The sequence below is a fragment of the Sylvia atricapilla genome, chromosome 3 (assembly GCF_009819655.1).
Source record: "Sylvia atricapilla isolate bSylAtr1 chromosome 3, bSylAtr1.pri, whole genome shotgun sequence".
NCBI classification, from domain to species: Eukaryota; Metazoa; Chordata; class Aves; order Passeriformes; family Sylviidae; genus Sylvia; species Sylvia atricapilla.
This window is the reverse complement of record NC_089142.1, coordinates 97,614,372-97,636,644: the sequence shown is the minus strand read 5'-3', so window position 1 is coordinate 97,636,644 and position 22,273 is coordinate 97,614,372. Positions and strand designations below refer to the sequence as shown.

The 22,273-nt window shown below is 43.7% G+C and overlaps 1 protein-coding gene across 1 annotated transcript; it reads right to left on the bottom strand.

The window, feature by feature from the left end:
- Window positions 1–569: 569 nt before the first annotated feature.
- Window positions 570–21,811, bottom strand: CAPN14 (calpain 14). The gene is made up of 19 exons (XM_066314447.1): window positions 21,076–21,811; window positions 18,808–18,877; window positions 17,773–17,891; window positions 17,043–17,179; window positions 15,717–15,891; window positions 14,942–15,007; window positions 13,496–13,581; window positions 12,188–12,262; window positions 11,362–11,525; window positions 10,500–10,681; window positions 7,707–7,906; window positions 7,130–7,166; window positions 6,239–6,301; window positions 4,602–4,659; window positions 2,804–2,868; window positions 2,285–2,353; window positions 2,099–2,177; window positions 864–980; window positions 570–601 (listed from the first exon to the last, which is right to left on the bottom strand). Exons 1-19 carry the CDS (start codon window positions 21,304–21,306, stop codon window positions 570–572), a joined length of 2,025 nt encoding a protein of 674 aa, XP_066170544.1. The 5' UTR covers window positions 21,307–21,811.
- Between the last annotated feature and the right edge of the window lie 462 nt (window positions 21,812–22,273).

The window sequence follows — 22,273 nt, the reverse complement described above, 5'->3', positions numbered from 1 at the left end:
GACCTGCCCTGTAAGTGGTCAGTTGAAGACACCTTTTCTAAGGCTACAGAATAAAACATGCAGTGCCACATGAAACAAAGGGGTCTGCATCTGACAGTCAGGGAATGGGCTTTACCTCAGATTCCCGGAGATATATCCCTTTGCCATCTTGTGTTAAGTTGCGAAAGGCCTCTGCAAAATAAGTAAATGAGGAGCATTAACTTGATAGCCAAGAGATCACCACAGCCAAAGTACTGTCTGGGGAAAACCTCAAAGACAGAGTTTTTAGGCCATTCTCAAGTGCATGTGAGCTTCTCTGTTCTGTCCCTGGGAGATCCCTGAAGGCTGGAACACTTGGAGCAGCTGAATAAAGTCAGGTATGTTATTGTCTGCCCATCCATCTGTAAAACCTCAAAATGCTGGTGGTCCCAACCTTAACCACTACAAGTATGAGACATGTGCTAAGTATCTACAGTATGATCTGAGTATCAGCTGTCTCACCATCAAACTGCAGTCCACCAAAGACTATTTCAGAGCTTTCTTATTCCTGGAAATGGTGTATTTCTAGGCTGTCTTTTTCATGGAAACAACTAGCTTCCATCTGCAATTAGCCTACCTCTTCCTACAAAACACAGGTGCAAATATGCAGAGAGCTTAATCTCTGTGATACGTACAGCCTGGATGTCTGTAAGAAGGGACTGGTGGGGAGGCAAAGAGAGAGCCTGGCTTCCTCTGTTTCTCTCCCTTGCTTTAAACTGATTACTCTTACTTTATTCAGAAATCCAGTCCTGCAGTTTCGACCTTACCACTGCTAGTGGGAAGAACATCAGAGGGGCCATGTCTCAGCCCAGCCTGCCTGGCCAGACTCAGAGCGCCAGCCTCACCTCCCATGATCTCCACTCGAAGCATGAAGCAAACAAAGCTCTCAAAACTGATCTGTAAGTCAGGGTCACCATATCTGATTGCCATCAAATTACAGACTTCATTGCTGAGTGAAATGCCTACATAAAATAGGGGAGAAAAAAAGGAAAACAGAATGAGATGGCACAACTGAGTGGTCTTCATCCCTTCTCCACCAGCAGCTTTGTTTTTCAAGCCTGGCCTAAGGTAATCAAATATTAGCCAGCCCAAATGAGATCTCTACATGAAGATATCTTCTTCAAATTTAAAAGGGCTCAGGTCTGCTCCCCTATACTTCCAGTCATTCCAGAGTTGGAAAAAAAATACAAATAGGTCTCTTTTGCTCATGGGATATGAGAGTAATAGCAGCAGCTGGGTTTAAGAGCAATATTCCCAAGAGAGTAGGAAAGGAGATGAAAAAGAAAATCCAGAGGAAGCTCAAACAGAAAGCATCAGTCCCAATGTCAAGCAGCAGCAGCGTTTTCAAGGAACAAAAGCATTCTCTATTCATGGCCTGGGATTTTAGTTTGCTTTAGCAGAGGTCTGCCTGAGTTTCACACTGTGTTTTCACTGACTCAGATGAACTGAGTGAACATGCACCAAAAAGAGGAATGATATTTAAGGTGTAAACATGCAAAAGAAGCTACAAGGCTGAGCTCCAGCTCCCACACAACACCCAGCAATAGCAACAGAGCTCAGTCCAGTATTTGGACCCATATGTATCATCTTCCATTTCTAGATCAAGCCTCAGACACTGCACTGGTGAAGTCTGGCACCAATACAGCCTCCATGCAAGTCCCACACTTCCAGATTTGGTTTCTGAGCTGTCATTTTCAGCAGAGGCAGGAATTTAATAGGAGCTAGATCTGGCCTCCTGCATCCCCACAACCCCACAAAATCTTTTAAAATTCAATTAGCAACACACAGGAAGGGATTTAAAAATTCGGTCTGAAATAGGCAGACACTTTGTTTCAGACAACTCTCAGTGTGAGACCACACTGAGAAAAGAGTGGGCAGCCTATTCCATGGCAAAATAATTTTCAGATGTGTTTACCCAGCTAAAGAAGGAAGAAAAGATAGTCAAGGCCATGCGAACTATAATGTTTTCCACTTCTCCTGGGCCTTACACAAGGTTTTCAAGATGTTTCCCAGTCATGTGATTTTTTTCAGATTTCATGAGCAAGAAGATGAGACTTGCCAAAATATGCTGTGGGCTCACCTGTCTCCTGTACAGCTGCATGCAGTTCCACAAGGTCAAGCTTTCCTGATCTCTTGGTGTCTCTCTTCTGGAAAATTTCCTGTGGGGTGAGGGAGTACTTTTAAACAAACCAAAACACCCAAGACCCAACAGGTGACATTGTGAGCAGGGAGATATTGAAAGGGGGCATAGAAATTACTGTCATACCAAATAGAAAAGCAGCCTTTTCCACAGGACTCTGAATTCCTGGATACTCAGTGTGCCAGTGGCATTCAGCTTAGTGGGAGAATTAAAGTCAAAACATCTCAATTAAACATCAGAAATCACCCATTACATATATTAAAAACAAAACAAAACAAAAAAAAACCACCAAAAACCCAAGCAACCCAAAAACTTGCAGCCATTCTAACATCCATGCAATTATATAGGATATATTATATGAGGATAGTGATTTCTTAGTCCACGTGCCTATTTATAGGCTTGATCCTCCTCCCACTAAAGTCAATGAAAACCTGGCTGCTGATTTCAGAAGCAGCAGGAATCAACTCTTTCTCAAACCAGCTCCATTGTGTCACAGCTGAACTGTTATTATGGAGGGTGAGAAGTTCAATAAGCAGGGCCTTGTCCTGGTGGTAAAAAAATCACAGTAACACCTATTCTGGCCTAAGAAATAATGCTCTGGTAAAGTATTATATGAGTCAGAAGTATCATTCATGACAAGGATACATCCAGGAGTGCCAAGATACCCTGGCAGGAGTCCAGACTGAAATTCAGGTGAAAACTCTGGAAATCTGGAGAGAAAAAAAAGAATTGTTTTGGGGAGTCATCGGACATCTCCCAGAAAAATGGCCTCTCACAAAATTCCCCCTTACTTGAGAGGGTTCAGGCCCCAAAGCCTTTGTGAAACTTTACACCCACTTGAGAAGATGTATCATTTATGATGATAAAAATATGAGGCAACAGGATGGATTCTACTAGTCTCAGAAAATCCAATATGAGCTCCCTGCAGGCATGTAATATAGAATGAAATATGGTACACTATCTCCAGCTATTAGAGAAAATGGAAGGAAAAGGACATCCAAAGCTCTAATCCCAAACAGAATTTACTGCATGACCTTGAGCAAAGTCACTTGACCTGAAGAGCTTTGGGGAACAGCACTGCAGATTAATTGAAACCCTTGTACTAAGCATCTCTCTCTCTTTCACAGACACACTGCCAGCTCTGTTAATATAATTAAAAGTACAGGCACTGCTGAAAACATGATGCTGCCTCAAAGCTTAGCATTCCTGGTTCATATATAAGTTACATGAAGAATAACAGAAACAGGCTCTAATCTCACTGCAAATCATGATTACAGCTGGTCTGTACCTTCCACAGAGTAAGGGACAGAATCATAACTCACCAATCCCTTCTCTGCAGGAAATTAAGATGCTTTAATAAGTTTCATATTGTAATTCCCTGTTTAGTAAATATGAATCAAGTTCTGTAAAGATTTTAAATTTGTTGTCTTAAAATCAATAACTTATGAAAAGTAAGGACTCCCTGTTGTATATACTTTTCTCACAGATAAGACAATGCCTGGTGGGTCAGTTTACAATTACCACAGACAGAATTATCCCTGTCCACCTCTGTAGAAAAGAGAGTAATATCAAATTCAGTTTAAGTGGAAAAGGCATCACATCAGTCTTTTGATCATCTTCATTGCTGCCTGTAATAGCTGAACAGAGTATTTTCTATGTTGCATATTGATTGTTTCCAGGGAAGAAACTGGGAAGAAAATCTGGATTCATCATTACATCTGTAATTTCATTGTCATGGTTCAGAGAAAACAGCCCCTGCAATGCCTCACTGCTGTCCAGGTAGTGTTATTTCTTACCAAAGACCAAATTACGAGCCTGTGGAGTGCTCTGGGCTGCCCTCACAGAGTGGCTGTCACACATAAGAGAGACAAGCTCAAGGGCTCACCTGGCTCTCACAAGCATGGGTTACAGAGGCCACCTGCACCTCATCCTGTCCCCCAAACACAGAGCAAGGAGAAAATCTATGCATGCACAGCAGGGAAGAGTAAATAGAAACAGCAGCATGGGCTAGGCACATGCAAGTGAAAACAAGACCATCCTCCACCACACAAATTGCTACAGACCAGGCTTTCCATATCTTCTAGTTTGGTGCTGCTGACACTGCAGTGGCACAGGGTGAGATGAGATACAGTTTCAGAAGCAAAGCTGAGGCCAAGCTGGGTTTGGAGGCCAAGTTAAGAATCTGCATCCATGCTTGTTCTCCCCGCTCATTCATTCAGTTGTTGAAATTCAAACTAGATTAGCTCTGCTTATAACATTTCTGCCATGTTGATTCACACCTCAGCAAATCCTTTTGCTCTGGAAATCTAACATGGCATCAGAAGAGTCAGTTCAGTCAGACTGAAGTCAGCTTCTCTTCCCAGAATTCAAGACATAGATACAGGAGCTGAGGCTTTTATCTGAGAGGGCTTATTTTACAGAAACATTATTTCTCAGCACTTACTTCTCCAAGATATATTATTCAAGATCCTCTGGAGTTGAACAGCATTTATTTCAGGATTCTGTGATATAGAAGAGAATTTTAATTTTTTTTTCCTAAGTATTAAATCACTTTTCTCCCTCTTTTGTTTTCCCAGCATGTCCCATCTTCATTCTCTGCTTTTCTGGCCCCATTCCAGCCACTGTGGAAATCAATAGAAAAGACTCCCTTTGAATATGACAAGATTTTGAGCCTGCAAGAGCTGCAGTGTGCTCTGGGCTAAGCTCTCTGGGCTCCACACAGGTCAATGCAGTAGTGCAAATTTCCACTGAGTGAGGATGCAGACCGTTAAACTTTCAGCCCTGGCGGCATCTGTCCCATCAAGCACACCATCAAGAGACCTGCTTCAAACATTCCCCTTTTATCATTTACAAACAACACCAAAAATGAAACTTTGGAATACTTCTCCCCCAAACTTTTCAAAGCAGAGACTCCCCCTCCCCCTTGTCATACTAAAGTTTACAGATTTTCTAGAAGCTGTGACAATTTTTTGTTTGGAAGATTTTTTTAAATGTCACTCTTCAAAAATAAAAAACCTGCTTTCAGATCATTGAGGCATGCCAGGGTAAAGCCTTCTGAAATGGCAGTAACTGCCTACTTGGACATCCTGACAGCAAAGGACCAGCACTTCACAGTATGTGGCAATTTCTAGCACATCAAAGCCACGCCATCCTCAAAACCAAAATCTTAAACAAGGGGTAAAAAGTGAAATAATTCCTCAGTTTTAGTAACAGCTTCCTTCAAAATATTCCTATTAAAAGTGCAAATTTGTTTTTGTGAAATTGTGTTGGCCAATTACAGGGTATGATGCTAAATAAATGCAGTGACCTCTTCTGAAAGGTGAAACACCTGCATCCTTCACCACAGTCAGTGGGATCCCTGATGGTCAGCTCTATCCCAAATTAGGCCAGAGAAATCACTAAAAATAATCTTCCACAGGAAGGATCATATTTCACTAGGAAAATTAGGGGGAAAAGATGATATCTATACCCAATATCTATTTCACCTCTCAAAGCAGGTTAGTTGCCATCCAACTGTGATGAAGTATGCATGAGATAAGGTTCAGTATTTCAGGGGTGTTCTCTAATAGGTAACTTTCCCCAATGAATGTAAGAACGCCCCAAAGGGTAGGATGGATCCACACAGCCCATCCCTTTGTCCCCAATACAGGCAGCAAGAATTAATGTTTAGGGAGAGCACGAGCCTGATTGGCTTCTGCAGTCCGTTCTGCTGTTTCCCTGTTGGAAAAGTGATCATAGAGGGTACAGCCCTGCTCAGTCCTTTAGCATTTGTTTCTGGACCTTCTGCCCATCAGTTCGCTAATATCTCTTGAGCCTCTTGATGCTGTCACATTCACATTAAGTTCCAGGCCCTGACACCCTGTTGTGCAGAGGAGTGTGCCTGTCTCAATGCTATCACATTGCTAAGCTCCACAGGCAAATCTGCTATGTGGATCATCACTGTACACAGAGTCCAACCTCCTCTCCAAAGCCCCTCTCTGCTCCCCACACATCCACAGACCTTCCTTGAACATCCACATGCTTTTACTTTCACAGAGCTACGTAACAGCTCTGGAAGAGTTTACTCATGCAAGCCATTACCTGTTCAAAATGCTTTGCGAAGAAATCCTCCCAAATCTTGCCTTCATACCTATCAACAATTTCCTTTGAAGGTACAAAAAAAAAGTCATTAACTTGCAGAAGAAAAATATTGTCAACCAAGTTATTAAAGATGCTTTCCCAGAATGGCATTCCATTCCCTGCCCTTTCCACCCTCTGCCCACCACTGCAATCGGTGTTACATCACTAACACAGCCCACTGTTAAGACACCTCCTTACACAACAGAACTTCTATTTCTTGGAGAGAAATACTCAGATAACATTTAGTGGGGAGAAATATTCCCCTCACCCCACCCCAAGCTGTGCAATGCATGGGGCTCACTCAGTGCTAAGAAGAGAGAAGGCTCACTGTTCTTTATACAGCCCAACAGAGGAGATGAAAGAAGGGGAACAGACTATGCATAAATTCCCTAGCACAAGCTGCAGATGTGCATGCACTGCCACTGAGACTAGTTCTTTTGGAAACAACCTTTAGGCCATTGCATGGGAATAGTACTGCTAAGGTCCCATAATGTCTCCAAAATGTGCAAGGCTTGCAAAAGGACAGGGAGAAGTGCAAGAATGGACCACGAGTATCCAAAAAAGCTATGGACAGGAAAGACTGCAGAGCAAGTAAGATGGTGTCATTAAAATATGTTTGCAAAAAGGGCAACTAAACTGCCTAAAGTTTTGCCTGTCCCCCACTTTTGATTGCATCTGCCCCCTTGGTTCAAAGGATTCTGTCTATAAACCAAATCTGTGCTTTCAAGTGCTGCAACACAAGCACTGACATTCTCACTGAGCCTCTCCTCTAGGGCAGAGGAACAGTAAAACCCCAACACTCAGGGCTGTAGATTGAACCACAGACCTCCCACTCCCCTCACACCCACTCACCTTAGAGAGGGTGAAGCTTGTGTTCCCGCCCATTTCCCTGGAGATGGGAAAAAGCAGATGTATCAAGGACAGATCTCTGTGTGTTTGTCTCACCACAGGGGTCATTCTCCTTTCCCAGAGGGGGCCCCAACCTGCTCCTGCTGCGTGTTTTATTCTCTGGTGTTACAGCTGCTGCGAGGCAAGGCCTCATCCATACAGGACCCCAAAATCTGCTAGCATTTGAAGTGTCCAAAGCACCATTTCTGTATAAGCAACCATCCCAGCATTGCCAGCAGGGAGTTCCTGGCAAACTAATGGAGCTACAAAGCTAAAGAGCTCTTATCCTTCTCACAGTCTCAAGCATGAGCACACTGCAAGGATTGTGTGGGCATATCTCAACCTTTTTTGAAATGATAAGGCAAAAAATTTTCAGTGCTTCAGCCACTGAAAATCCTATGGCAGGAGAAATCCAGAGCCAGCTTCTCTGAAAGAGATTGTGCTACTTTTTGCGGAATTAAGTCTTTATGCTGCCCCTGTTAGACTAGAAACAGACTCTCCCAGGGCATTAGGTACCAGCAGAGAGGCAGCACCATCTCACCGAAGAATGTGCTTCCTGGAAAAGACGCGCAGGATGAACTCGGACTCTTGCTGAGGCTCCAGGGTGCATGGGACAATCACGTAGACACAAGGCTCCAGATGGAAGTCGTAGGTCACTTCCCGCTCATCAAGGAAAACCTGGTGCTTGTTCACGGGCTGATGTCGGCTGAAGAAGCCTGGGGGCAGCTTTCTGTTGCTCTCCTGGTACTGTTCAGGGAAGGAAGGTAAGAGAATGGTGTTCTGCCCCAGCTGAACACATGGACAAAAGGCACGTGGAGGATTCACAAGCGGGGCACAGCTGGCCTGCCTTCACATCTCAGCCTGTTCTACAGCAGGTAACAGAGCCCACAGGACTCAGTCTCTTCCCAGTTCATGGCAGTTCTCACTGTGCAGCACCCTTGCTCAATACTAATATGACAAAAGACTGGGCTTCCTGCAACTTACAAAAAAACCTTACACTACTTGTAAGGAACAGCAGCAAGAACTCGGGATGAGAAGCTGTTCCTGTCAATGTGGCTTCTGCAGAAGTCTTTGCCATATGGGCCAAACTGACTGCAGGCAGGAACTGCTCTAGAGGCTGCCCTTCACTAGCCAGAACACCTCTGTTCCCACAGGGACCACATACTTTGTCCCCAGCTTGTCCTTTGCACTAGGGATCTGGTAGCAGAGGATTTTTCAGAACACTTGTGATCTGAGTATACTGCACGAGCAACCCAAGCCCTTCTCCTAACTTCATGCAAGTGTCCTTGATCTGTCTGGGACTCTGCTCTGCAGGCCCTTTTCTGCCACAGGATGATGGATAAAATGTTCATCCAGGCAACATGGAACAAATTTTAATGCCACTGAGTGCCCAGTACACAAGCCCAATAAATAATCCTGCTAGCTAAAACTACTGTCACCTTCTGATCTTGGCTGTTCCTCAAAACATTTAGCCATTTTACTCTGCAGCCTCATGGGAAGATGCTATTCCTCTTCCTTTGCCAGTATTTTTCTTACTAATAGAGCAATCTTTCTTATGAAGGGTTCAGGGTTACTCCTCCTCATGCCCCTTATGTTAAATTCAAAGTTTTATATTCCAGTCAATACTCTGTTGACAGCAGTTCCAATACTTTAGATGCTCTCAGCTTGCCATCTCTCCATATTGATCTTGGCAACCACTACAAACGTTAAATTGAAGTCCTGGCTGCCACCATTCCCAGGTGTGCAAGGGCCACACTCAGACCCCCTCTGCCAGAAAGTTTACCTTGAAGGTAACCCTGCTAGTGCCCAAGATATTTAAGTCAGGAAGGAATGGCATCTTACCTCATGGTTACCAGCTGGATCTACAGTAAGTAGGAATACAAATGTGCTGCCCTAACCATATACCCAAACGTTCTTTGCCAGTCCAAGTTCTCATTTAAGAGGTGTACTCTCATATCAGTAGTAACAGAGTGGAAGATATCCCCTTTAAAGACAAAATGAGCTAAATATTTCCCTGTTTTAAATAGCCCTCTGAGGTCAGGGCCAAAATCGGGACTTACATAAGGATTTAACTTCCAGGGCCCTTTCTTAAGTCTCAAAGGCTCTTGGATAAAGAAAATGCTAGAAATACAGCTGACCTGAAGAAGCTGAAAACACTGTACCATCAGACAGCCAGGAACCTGAGCTCCCTAGGAGATCTTTGACTCGCAAGGGGCACAGGCTCTTTCCCCACCTCATGCCAGGACTGGAAGGCAGCAGAAAGGCAACTCTGACTCCCACAACACAGCCAAGAATTGGAGCATCATTCCACAACTGCAGCAGGGATGAAGTGCTCCATCAGGTAAAGGTTGATGCTACTTCTAATACCTTTGAAGACCCAGGACAGAAGCTGAAAAACTAATGCCCCTCTCGAGGCCAATGAGCTCTCTGGATATGCTGCTTTTCAGTGGACTCAGAGGATGGTTCTGCATTAGTAGTGCCTTGCTGTGGTGCCTCACTGAAATTCGAATACTGTCATTCACTGTCAGCCAAGGAACAAAGGCAAACACACCACATTCAGCATTGTCTTAACAGCAGCACCAGCCCAGGTCCCCCAGACAACAGCCAGCAGTGGTGACAAGGGACTCACCTGTAGGCCCACCTGCAGGAAGAAAAGAAACAGAGTGTCTGTCAGTCAGGATCTCTGTGTCTCACAAAACACAGCCAAGTAATTCCAGGGAAGCAGAGCAGCTACACATACATATGGGGTCTTTGCCTTCAGAAACTGCAGTCATTCCACCCAAAACCCCTTCCCCACAGTCACCTCTCCATAACTCTACAAGCTCACAGAGAAACAAGACCTGTGGCTCTGTTTTCTGGAGAAGAGTGGCTCTCAAGGTACTCAGATAAGCAGAGAACTGAAGGTAGGAAACTCCTAGTGATATGCATTTACCTCTGGATACACAGGGAGCTAGCAGTATGCACACATAAGCAGCTGCCACATTATACTAAGAATACTTTTTAGGCACAATTCTACCATGGTTGGAAATAACCTGAGGGCAGAGCTCTTCCTGCCCCAAAGTGGACTCCTGGCACCCTCTTCCAGCTATTGCACATAACCTCAGAGGCAGCAAAATAAATCACCTGTGCAGGGTGACACACAGCATGCTAGAGAGGCAGCAAGGGGGGCACAGAGCCTGAGGAAGCCTAGCCCTGATGTGTGAGGAGACTGAGCACAGGCAGGAGGAAAGAGCAGAAATCACCCTGCACACAACAAAAACTCTTGGCCTGCTGAACACTACAATCTCCAGGGGCTGGACGTTCTGTTGTTTGGTGAGAGCCAGAAAATCAAAGCAAATCTTTGCACCTTCACCTTATAGAGTAAAAATCCAATGAAAAGGTGAGGGGCTCGGTTCCGGTGTTTGGTGCTGTGTTTCTGCATGAGGGATATAACCACTTTGCATGTACTTGGGCTTTTCCTACTGTCTTCAACTGGCAACACATTCAGCCAGTACTGAGGGTTCATCCAAAAGTTGCCTAAGTAAAAGAAGAAAAACATTCTGATGTCATTATCCATCACAGACGTGATTGCCAGCTTCTCGCATGATGCCTGGCATTGGACTGAATAGATCACAGGTTGTCTGGATCTCCAGACCCCGTAAGAATTTTTAAGGTGCAGTTTACAAGTTTAGCAGTGCCACTACTATCTAAGACAGGAGAAAGACCCAGGAACTAGGAACTATATCTCTGCTTACATGCAACTAAGAGCTCAATTTATTTATAAATGTATCACTATTCCTCTCTCACCCTTGGTGTATGGGCTTTAGACTCCACCTGCTCCGCTTCCAGAAGAGCTGAGCCTCTGACTGTTTAATTCATTTTACTTAAAACACATTCCCTGGAGGTGCTGAGGATGCAAATTTTAACAGACAAGTTTAATGTCCTAGCGCAGATCAGTGCTGGCAATTGATCCTGGGATCCTTAAGCTTATTTCATTCTATAATCAGCCCACTGCACTATGTTTGCAAGCAGTGCATCTTCTGTGATAGCAGAAGCCAGTCAAAGTCCTTCAGCTGCTTATTTCTGATGTTTGTGTGGAGGCTTAAACAGGAAGCACATGTTTCTGTTATCAATTTTATGTTAAGAGGTTATAAGGAGCTGTTAACTGAGTCAGCAGAGCATCTAAAGTCAGAGTTATGCAAAAGAGCACCCCTCACCATTACAGAATCCCAGACTTCCTCCTGCTGTACTTCCTTTAACCCATCTCCCACTCTTCAAGGAGTACATCCACTTTTTCCCATCTTCCTGGCTCATCAGGTCTGGAGTTAATTTACAGATCACCAGATCTACAAAATGAATCTTAAAATCTCGCAGAGACATCCTGGGAAAAGAGTGCCAAGAGACATCTTGTCAGCAGTTTAGTTTAGTCCATATGGCTCATAAAATGAAAAGAAAAGGGAGCAGGGAACTTCGAAGCCACACCATTCTGTGTTACATATGGCAATGCTCATATTTTATTAGGCAGTAAAGAAGAAAGCGTCTGCTTCCACAGCAGCATCTAGGAGTAGCTAATGCACGACTAAAACTTCAGCAAAGGATAGCAGAACCGAGAATAAACTAATCTTGCCAGCAAAGGGAGTGCAGTGAAATGACAAGGGCGGCAACATTGCCACCTCGTGGCAAAAGCTGTGGAGAAACCGCAGACAAACAGGCATACAAGAGCTTCCCGAAGCTTAAAAAAAAAAAAAAAAAAAAAAAAAAAAAAAAAAAAAAAGTAGGACAGAAGCTCCTGGGGCTGCCCTTTATCTCCAGCAGCCCCAGGACACCTAGCAATGTCCTGCTTCTCCCTCACTCCTGCACTGAAGAACAGTGCATCCCATGTCTGCACAGCCACTGCTTCTCACAGCATCAAGCCAAGAGGAACACGGGCTCCTATAAAACTCATCACCTATGCCTTGGCCTAAGTGGCAATGTGCTGCTTCAGCTCCGAGTGTAGCCCCAGGGCTACTGGCAGAGAGGGGAGAAGCAAGACTGTGCCATTACCAGAATTCTCCATCCTCCTTCTTTTTCCTTAGCAAAATCTTCTCCTTCGGGCTCAGCAGCTCCCACTTGCAAGAGCTACGGGAAAAAGCGTGAGGTGACTAACCAAATGTGACCACAGATTCAAGGCAGAAGATATAACCTTCCCCTACAAAAAGAGCCCAAATCCCTGTTTCTACATATCTCCATGCTTGTCCCCCACTATGCCTTCAGCCACACAAGACTCTCCATGACCACCCTGGGCCACATGAGATGTAGCTATATGGCTCCAGTTTTCTCCAGCAGAAGCCAGAAATGTTGCATTTCCACCAGCCAGTCCCTTCACTTGAACACTCAGCTTCCAAGTACTTAAAACATAAAAATCTAGACCTGCTTTGTTGGTTAATTTTCTGTCAAAGGAGACATAATAGGAAGAGTGTTTGGCATAATGAATGAATGACTAGGACAGCACAAGAGGCAGCTGGGAGTCGTTTCAAAGGCAGGCCTGCAGTATGTTGCTCATTATGCTCTTCAACAGAACAGCTGGTGTGTTGTCATTATGTGACAGACACGCATCAGAGAAGTTACTGCTCTGTAGACAAGGTGAAAGCCATTCACATTCCCAACGACCTCTGTACTCTTCCCTCCTTTCTATGCCCCGAGCCCCAGCAAACAGCCTGCGCAGGGAATGAAAGGAAGCTTGGAAGAAAGAAACATGCTCCACTTCGAAGTGGAACAGGACACAAGTATAGAGTTGCCCATGATCTAGAATGAAAACAACTGTCTTTCATGGGTCCTAATTAAAAAAAATAAAAATCAAGTAGATGCAAATATAGAGCCCATTTACCTCACTAGTTGCTTCCTCTGATCTGAGCTGTATTTCTCTGAGTAGCCAGGACCAAGGACTCATTTCTACTTACCCAATTCCAACACCTTGCAGCTTGTGGAAGATTTTTCCTGAGCCCTCCCCTGAAAAATGACTGGGGGTTTTTTAGAGCCTCCGGCACAGATATCTGTCCCTTTGCATGCTCTCCACATCACAGCAAGGTGATCAGCATCTCATGCTCATGCTATGTTTCCTCTGGCATTTAGTGAAAGAAAAAGTAGAACTGATCTGATTGAGGCTGCATTTGTGAAGTGAGGCCAGCTACAGCAGCACTGTCTGTTGGAGACACATAATCTGTGGAGTCATTGCTTTGACACCAAAGGTCTGTGCAAGCAACTGTTACCTTACTGCTGCCCTCAACATTAATTCATGCCTGAAGATGGCAGCATCTTTCCTCCAAGAAATCTTTCCTCCACTCTGTCACACCTTTCCTCTTTCAAACTCACCTGTCACTCCAGTCTCCTTTCCATTCAATTTTTCCCCATGGATTTCTCAGTCTCACTAGGTTTTCTGGTCCATATTGACAGGTCACCTGCAGAAAATATTAACATTGTGCTTACCAAGGTCTCAGCAGTTCTTATCTGGTTTATATCATCGTACTGTGTCAGATATTAACAACAATTTTGTTTGTTCTCATAGATGACAGCAAGTATGATGATAAAAATCTTTGAACATGCAACTCTGAATGCCAGCAACAAAGAGATTAAGGTGCTTCATCTCACATGCTAAACTGAAACCAGAGACATGACAGATTTCTAATCTAAAGGTTTGACTGTACATTCCTCTTCCTTTCCAACATCTGCTCATTTTGTACTTGAGTGAAAGCCAAGCCCTACCCCAGTGCAATGGCACAGCACAATGCAGCCCCCTCAGGTGACCACACAGACAAATGCCTCCTGAACTGGGATGCCATGGTGGGAGGAGAGGGAGCCAGGCCAATCAGGGGCTTTGTTACAGCACACAGCAGAACAGCTGACTTCACACCGTTTCCACATGCTTGGTCAGCCCCTTTGGACTGCCTGGCTCTTCATCTCATCAGAGGAGCCAGACCAACAGACATATTGTTGAAAAACTCCACACATAAACTCCTGCTCCACCTGTGGGAGACACAGATGTGCCTCATCCAGCTCATCTCTTCTGCCCTTCCTAGTATCTCTTGCTATAGGTATGAACATACTTTCACCAAAATGTCAAAAGCTCTACAGAGTCTTTGCTATCCTTGTCAACCTCCTCTTGAAGCTGGACAAGATAGCCATCCACAAACTCAGAAGGAAAAAGCTCCCACTCTTTGGGATGTATTATTTCAAGTCCTTTACCACTAGACAAATATCCTAAGGGGACTCCCAGCAGTTGTTCTGCAGATTAGTGGGGTCTCCCCCCCCTGCACTGTCTGCACAGGAGCACAATTCAGTTCCCTTACTCCACCCCAACTCACATTTCTATCTGCAGTTTTTCATATTTTGGCCTTTACATCCTTACTTCTCTATGGCCTCTCCACTGGCTTCAGAGGAAGGCTTTTTACCTCAAGTAAAAAGCAATCCCCAAGTTTCAGCACATCCTCCCAGCAGCCCCAAAGGCCAGTCCTTTCATTCTTAACAGCTAAGATGCATTTCTAGGTGATAGTCTCAGCAGAGCCCTGTGAATCATTCCCACCCTTAGAGATACACTGATCCATAACAATTGTCCTTCACATCAAGGCTTCAAAATTAAAATGGACACACTTATAACGTGAATCTTAACAAAGCCCACAGTCTATTTTATCCTTAGATTACAAAAAGAGTATTGGGGAGGGGATATTATGGTTGCTCTGATCAATGGTTGAACCGACGAATGCAATAAAAATTGCTAATATCTAAATAGACCTGGACCCAGGATACTTGGGCTGGTCTTACCTTTCTAATACCAGTTACTGTGTAGGCATGGCCAGCAACAAGCCCATTCTTCAGGACCTTTGTTGTCTGCATACAAGAAAGAGAAACAGAAGGAAAATAAATCTTTTATTCTATCCCTACTCATACAGCAATACCAGACACCTGTACTCGTATATGCAATGGCTTTCAAAGCAGATGGAGAACAGAAAATGAAATAAATAAATAAATAAAATGAAGCTCTTAAGAGCCAGGTTTTGCAGTATGTTTGGAATTGGAAGGTTGCTTGTTAATGGCCATCCTAAATTGTGGATCTTCAGCTAGAGACCACCTCATGTAAAGGAAGTCCAGGAAGTTAGGTTTTGATTTTCAGAAAAGCAGTTTCCCAAGAGCTGAGGTGGTAGCATAAAGCTTAGAAGGCAAGACTTGAATTCATGTTCTGAACAACCCAGCTCTCTACCTTAGCTATAACTTTATTCCATGTGTGTCTCTACCTCACTGCACCATCTGTAAAAATGGAAGAATGGGAGAATGTAAAAATGGGAGAATGCAGTAGGTCTCTATTTAACAGAATTTTTTTGATAGATAAACCAGTTCCGTTACATAGCAATAGGGAGCTGAGAGAATCAGGGAATCAATCCATGAGCAGATCAACCCATCCATCAATCCATGACTTCTACAGAAAGCCAGGTGTAGCAGCTTTGATACATTTTGAGTCACAACGACCATGTGAGCAGAAGGAAATGGGTCTGGAAAGGTTTTTAGCTGTAAAGCCAGTTGATGTCACTCCAAGCCTCACCCCTAAGTGTGTCTGACAGCCCATGAGAGATCTGCTGTAGGTGGCTCTTGTCAGGATATCCCACAGATCAGGAGGAGCTTCTGCAAGCTTGATCCTTGTATTGACGCCCCCTGTAAAATCCACCAAGGCTTCTGAAACTTGCCCAATCTGCAGATCTTCATAGGAGCCATAGAGCCTAAGAAAAAAAGACATCAACATATTCTCTGGGTTATAGTCAGAGATGACAGATTGAGAAAAGCTTGTCAATGAAAACATTAAAAAAGTGTGCAAAAAGCAAAAGGAAGGCTGCAATTCCCTTTAATTTTAAGGGAATTTTTGGCATTTAGGAAGAGGTGAATCTACAAAATTGCCTCCAAGACTGACCATAGCCTGAAAGGGACTCTAGGACTCTTTGCTCGCTTGTCATCCATGACTGCACTGTAATGAGAACATGCCCATCACAACTCTTTGATAACTCTGCCTTAGAGAATGCTGCCCGAATTTATCACCAGCCTCTGTGCAGTATCTAAGATATAGTGCCTTGAGAAACACTGTCTTGAGAGCTCAGTCTCCAATCCGATTTTCTTTATCACTCCAGTGGAACTTGGCCAAGTCTAACACTAACACAGTTTTCATTCCAACACTAACACCAAATGAAAATAACCAAACCTTCTCACCTTTGTGTGATCTTTCTCTCAGTGTTAACTAGAGTATTTTTCCCTGCTTTGCAAAGATTATTTCAGCCAAATATTAACAAACTCCATCAGTTAGGCCTTGCTGCTTTCTTCTTTGTGCTGATACTACTACTGTAGACAAAACACCCTGGAGAGAAGCCATGGTTCTCACCCTGCCATACGACTTGCCACATGCCTCAGCTTTGCAGACCTGAGAGCAAAAACATCTACCAAAACAAAGCTCAGCGCTTCAGCAGACCTCCAAAATCAAAATCTTTGGAGGTTTCTCACACTGATAATACATTAAAGGAGGCTTTGGAAATTTCACATTTGAAAATATCTATCAGTGGTGTTTCACTCCTCTGTGATATTTACAAGGAAGGCATCAGCCTCAGCCAATACACTGCAAACAATAATAACACTCAGAGGACAACCCTCTACAATAGGGCTGTTTTCACACCTAAACTCCTGGATTTAAACTCAAGGGTCTGGTTTGATAATAGCTACTGCAATACTAGCTTTTATGTGTAATAATAGAAGGATGAGAGCCATCTACTACACTCCAAATGTAGCAAGGCCTAGGAGATGCATTTATAAACAAGAACAAACTGTGTAGGCACCAAGCAACATATTTCAGAGAGACTATTTGCATAACTTGAAATGAGTCACTTACTTAGCATATGCCTTTTCCAGAAGGGCTCCCCAAAACACGTTCTTATCCACCGAGGAAACAAAGAGCAGCTCCCCCGCCTCATTCACCGGCAGGCGATCATCAACCACCACGTCAATCCATTCCCCGAAGTGCCAGAACTGTCAGGGGAAAGGAATGAGCTGATGTTTCCCTCGGAGGGGACCTCCCTTTTGGAAAAACAGGAAAGGCAAGATGGCCTAGCTGTGGGCACAGAACAAGCTGCTGTGGGTCAGTGGGATTTGCTGACTCACCCACAGAGCCAGCTGCTCAGCCCCACCCGGCCAGAGGAGAAAACAAAGCATGTATCAGGTGTAAAAGGAGTAAGTGGGGAAGTTAGCCACAGGTAGATTTCTGGGGAATTCCTAACTGCAGAGTTGTACCAAGAGGTGGGCAAAGGGGTAGAAGATTGGAGCTGATGTGCTCAGGTCCTGCTGGCTTTGCCACTCTTGAAAAGGCATTTTGTCTGTGTTAAAATATGGGTAGGACACAGCTGGAGAGAGCAGCCAAGCAGAGGTGTTTCCTCAGTGGCTTGTAGTTGATTCACTGCCTGAGCTATTTGGTGGGAGGGGTGATGGGCTCCTCTCCAGATTGGGATACCCTCTGGCCACTTGCCCCTGGCCAAAGGGAACCACGTACAAATTATCTAAGGGTGTGACACAAAACACAGCAGAGGATATCGGAGATCCCCTGCAATCTGGGGGAGCAGCTGTACCCGGAAGTGGAAAATGCCCGCATATTTCCTCTCAAAGCTCTGGTTTTGTGGCACAACTGCAGCCAAGATGTCCTGGTGGAACGTCAGGGCTTCCAGGGCCGCCAGGAACCAGCAGTTCTCTGTGCCAAAACAAACGGACACATGCAGTTGGCTGAAAAGTGAGAGCTCTCAGCCAAGTTCAGCAACAGCACCAAGATCCCAGCAAAAAGGCTGTTGTGCTTATGTCTTTACAATTATAACAAATCATACACACAAAATTAGATGATCCAGACATGTTCTTTACTTAACCATGATTGGTTTATAATTGTTCTCTCATGATATTTTCATTTGGGTACTGTTTGTTTAAATAAGAAATATAGCAAGCAATAACCGTCAATGGAAACATTCTGTGTTTTACCGACATTGTGTGGGGTTTTTTCTGTTCTCTATAAAGGCACACCATTTAAAAAAAATTCCGTTTTTCTTTGAAAACATTCGCTTTTCAGAAAAGAAAATAATTTCCAGTACATCTCACATGCAAACTATACTTAGCAAACTTTGGTTTTAAGAACATAAAGCACTTAAAAACTAATTTAGTCCCACCTCTACCTGTTCTTCAGATGGCAATATAGTCTTTTATTTTAGGCAACACAGGCAAAGAGTTTATTTTTTTAACTGTAAGGCTGAGATGTGAAAACACACTGAGCATTAGGTACAAATATGAAGTCCTTCTGTGGTCTCTGTTCAACTGTCAAGCAGCAACACCACAGACCAGTAAGAGCTAAGATCACTTCCTATTAGTATGGGCAGAAATAACACACAGTGGTGACTTCAGCTTGTGGAGACACCTCTCATGCCTCAAATCCCACCTCTAAGCTTGCCAGCTTATTTACTGAGCCTATGCCAGTAAATGATTGCTTCATCCACACTATGCCAAGTGGAGAGAGGAGATGGATACCTTCTATTACCATGCCAAGTTTTATACATTCAAACTTCCATGCAAAATGTTATCTTGTGTAAGAATACTTAGATATTTATACAAAGGAGTTTCCTTACCCACCAGTCCTTGGCAGAGATCAAGCTGCTTTCTGTTTGCAGCATAAAATACGGGACTTTTGTGCAAAGCCTGGGAAGCACAAAATGAAGGGAAAAAAAAAATAGAGAGAGAGAGTTAAGCCAGTAACATGAGCTGATTTAGCTTGAGAGTTAAAGCTTTTAAAATACTGAGAGTCCTTTGTCCCAGCAGACATTGATCTGGCTCAGGTATAAATCTATTGTTACACGCTCTGGCTAACCTGACACCAGCCTGGGCACACATTTGTGCTTGGTCTACATTGAATTTGGTCTCCAGCATAAGTCACTGGTGCTCAGATGCATCACCATGGCTTTCCATGGACACCATGCTGAGAAGACAACCCTTCAGACCTGCCAGTCCTGCTCCTCCACACAAGTGCCAGCCAAAAGAGGTTATGAGGGCAGAGCATAACCCTTCAAACTTTCACCCAACCTGGCTGACATCTCCACAGCTTGACTGACAACTGAGCTATAGACTGATGGCTGCTACAGAATTCTTGTTGCTGTGACAAGAATAGGTTTGTGAATAATTGTACAGAGAGAAGTAATGTGGCAGCTTTTTTCCCTTCACAAGTGCCTCTGGTGTTAGATTAATAACCTAAGTGTCAAAATTACATTTCACTCAAATGACCCAGAAATTGCTCAAGCTAGGTTTCACACTGTTGGCTTCCCCTGCGTGCAGTAGCAAAGAAACAGCAAACCCTCAGAAGGCAGTCACAGTAATTAGACCCCAAGCCCTGCCCTTGGTGAGTTTGGGTGTTCAGTTTGCAGGCCATCAGTCATAGATGCAGCAAGCTACAAGCCTGAATGGCAGAATCTCAGCATCTCCTCTGCAGCAGAGGGATCCATCCTCAGATAGTCTTTGCTCAGAAAGTTTGGCACCCAGAGCAAACAGCTGCCTTCTTCACAAGGCAGTTTTAGAACCATAGAATTACAGAATGTGCTGAGTTGGAAGGGACCCATCAGGATCATCAAGTCCAGCTCCTGGACCTACACAGGACACCTCAACAATCATAGCAGAGCAACAGAATAGCTGACTGAGAGACAGAGGAGGTTTCAAGTCCATTCCAGTATCTGAGGATTGGACACTTCAAGGGCTTTGTAGAGGCCAGAACCCATGCTGATCTTTTTTTTTTTTTTTTTGGCAGAAATTCAATCCTTCTGGAAAGTTGCTTAAATCTCATAAAATATGACAATTTTGTTAAATTGCCCCAATCTCACAATATGACAGATAGAAAATAACTTAGCTGGGAGAAGCTATCTGGTATTACCTAGCTGAATTCCCTACAGACAAAGTAATTCTGAAATTCTCACATTATTCTGTACATTGCTTTCAGGAGGATTTGATTGTCAATAGTCTCTGCTCAGTGGCTCACTAAGAGCAGAACTGGCATTACTAGTAACAGGCCTTATCTAACTGTGCCAGGCCCCTGTCCTGACCTCCCACACTTGTTATCTACCCTTTTGTTATGAGAACATGCTCTGTGACCAGCCCTTGCACCTGGGTGTCTGTCTTTTCTTGTGATGTTCAGTTTAAGCCTGGAATTCCAGCAAAGGCCTTGAAAATGTGAGCACAAGTAGAAAACAAAGGCCCTAAAACTAAAAACAACTCACAGGCTGATGCTCAGTCACTGGTTATGATAGAAGCTTAGCCTTGAAAGCTGGGGAAAGATTACTCCAAGAACAATAGACTAAACAGTTAAGCAGGGGGAAAATAAAGAAAATAAGAAAAAAACTCACAGCCCAGCAAGAGGATAAAGCACTTGCCCTGTCTGGGAAAGTAGCAGCTTCCAGCATCATAACAGCATGAGGTCCATGGGAGAGAGGGGTCACGGCTAAGAACTGTCTATAAAATCAGAAATCTTCTAAAAGGTCATGATCTTGAACTCTGGGCAGAAGGATCTCACCTGTCACCACAGAACCACAGTGCAATTACTGTAGCTGTGAGCTCCAAGGAAACCAACTCTCCCTGCTCCCTTCACCTCCTCTCCCTGCCTGTTCCAAGTGTTACTTGATATAAACTGAACAAGGCTGGTTATGATTTTGGGCAACAAATGCTTCAAAGGCAATTATGAGACTCCATGTACCCCAGCTTCCAAAATGACACCTGATGCAATAAATGTAATCCCTGGAGACATTAAAGTACACCTAAATTAAAGTCTAAAAGTAGTCTGTTCAATGCTAAAACTATTTGCTGGCTATTATCTGTAATCATCCTCTTACACACAGAACTGACTGAAAGTCACTTACGTGTGGCCTCTTCCACTGTAAATTTTGGGGCAGTTTCTTTAGCAGCGCTCCTGTTCCAATGGAGCTGATGTGAGCAGGGAAGGTGTCATCTGTGAACAAGCATTTGTTCTTCAAGCACGACTCCAGCAAAGCCTGGTAGCTCTGCTGGATAGGAGGGGTATGTTTTTGAAAGATACTCCTGCCTAAAGGCACAGGTGACTTCTTTTTTTTCAAGCACAGCAGAAAAGGCATGCTGATGTCTCCAATGACACCAGGATAATTTTTTTCCACTGAGGATTCTGGAGGGATGTCACACTGCACAGTTCTGCTGGAAACCCTTGGTTTTCTCAGATGAGGCGTGTCTCTTCAGAAGAATTCCTGATAGTGAAAATAAGTACAAAAAGTAAATTTAATCCTGGCTTTTAAAATTTTCTTCTTAGTCAGCGGGGGTGGGTAGGGACAGTGGCATTCCCAGGAGAAGCAGGGGCTCACCCAATTCTAACTGAGCATTTATCACTACATTTTCAAGGCTTTAATATTACTGTAAATCTGAGTGAAATCATAACTAGTGACCCCACTGACTTTTACTACAGCTTTGAAGCCAAACACAAGGCTATTCTATGTCTCTCTCTGGACTATTTTAGACTCTCCAGGATATTTTCATAACGTGTTGCAACATGAATGACAGTCTTTATTCAATCACATTGTGGCATGAAGTTATTTCCCCTCCCAAATTTAAAAAAAAAAAAAAAAAAAAAAAAAAGGCAGCAAGATAAACTAAAGGCTAACAGAAAAATGGAATGTATTAGGTTTTAGAAAGCCACGACTCACACTCCTATGATAACTATATTCCCCTTTTTGCCTCATTTCAGAAAATGATATGATCTTCCCCAAGAGTTCACATTCCATCTTGCTGAACACCACAGATTCACACATGAAATTCATCCTGAGGTATTTTTTCCCTCACAACATTTAAGACAGATGTTTCTCATCCCCCCACGAAAAACACCAAAGAGTGATGTCCTGGGCCTTTTTTTAATATCAGCAACTATGTTAAACATTTGCACCACCCCTTGCTGGGAGAAATCATGACTAAAATCTCAGCAGGCAAATCATTTCCATCAGTGCTAACAAGGTGATCACAATCAGTTAGTACAGTGTGAACTGAAAAAAAATTAACTGGGATGCAAAGTTTAAGAAATGGTTCACATGCCATAAT

Coding starts and splice junctions, on each gene's coding strand:
- CAPN14 (XM_066314447.1), bottom strand. CDS start 21,306: ATGCCTTTTCTGCTGTGCTTGAAAAAAAAGAAGTCACCTGTGCCTTTA. Junction 6,302..7,129: donor CAAGCTTCACCCTCTCTAAG/GTGAGTGGGTGT, acceptor GTACCTTCAAAG/GAAATTGTTGATAGGTATGA. Junction 4,660..6,238: donor TCGCAAAGCATTTTGAACAG/GTAATGGCTTGC, acceptor TCTATATCACAG/AATCCTGAAATAAATGCTGT.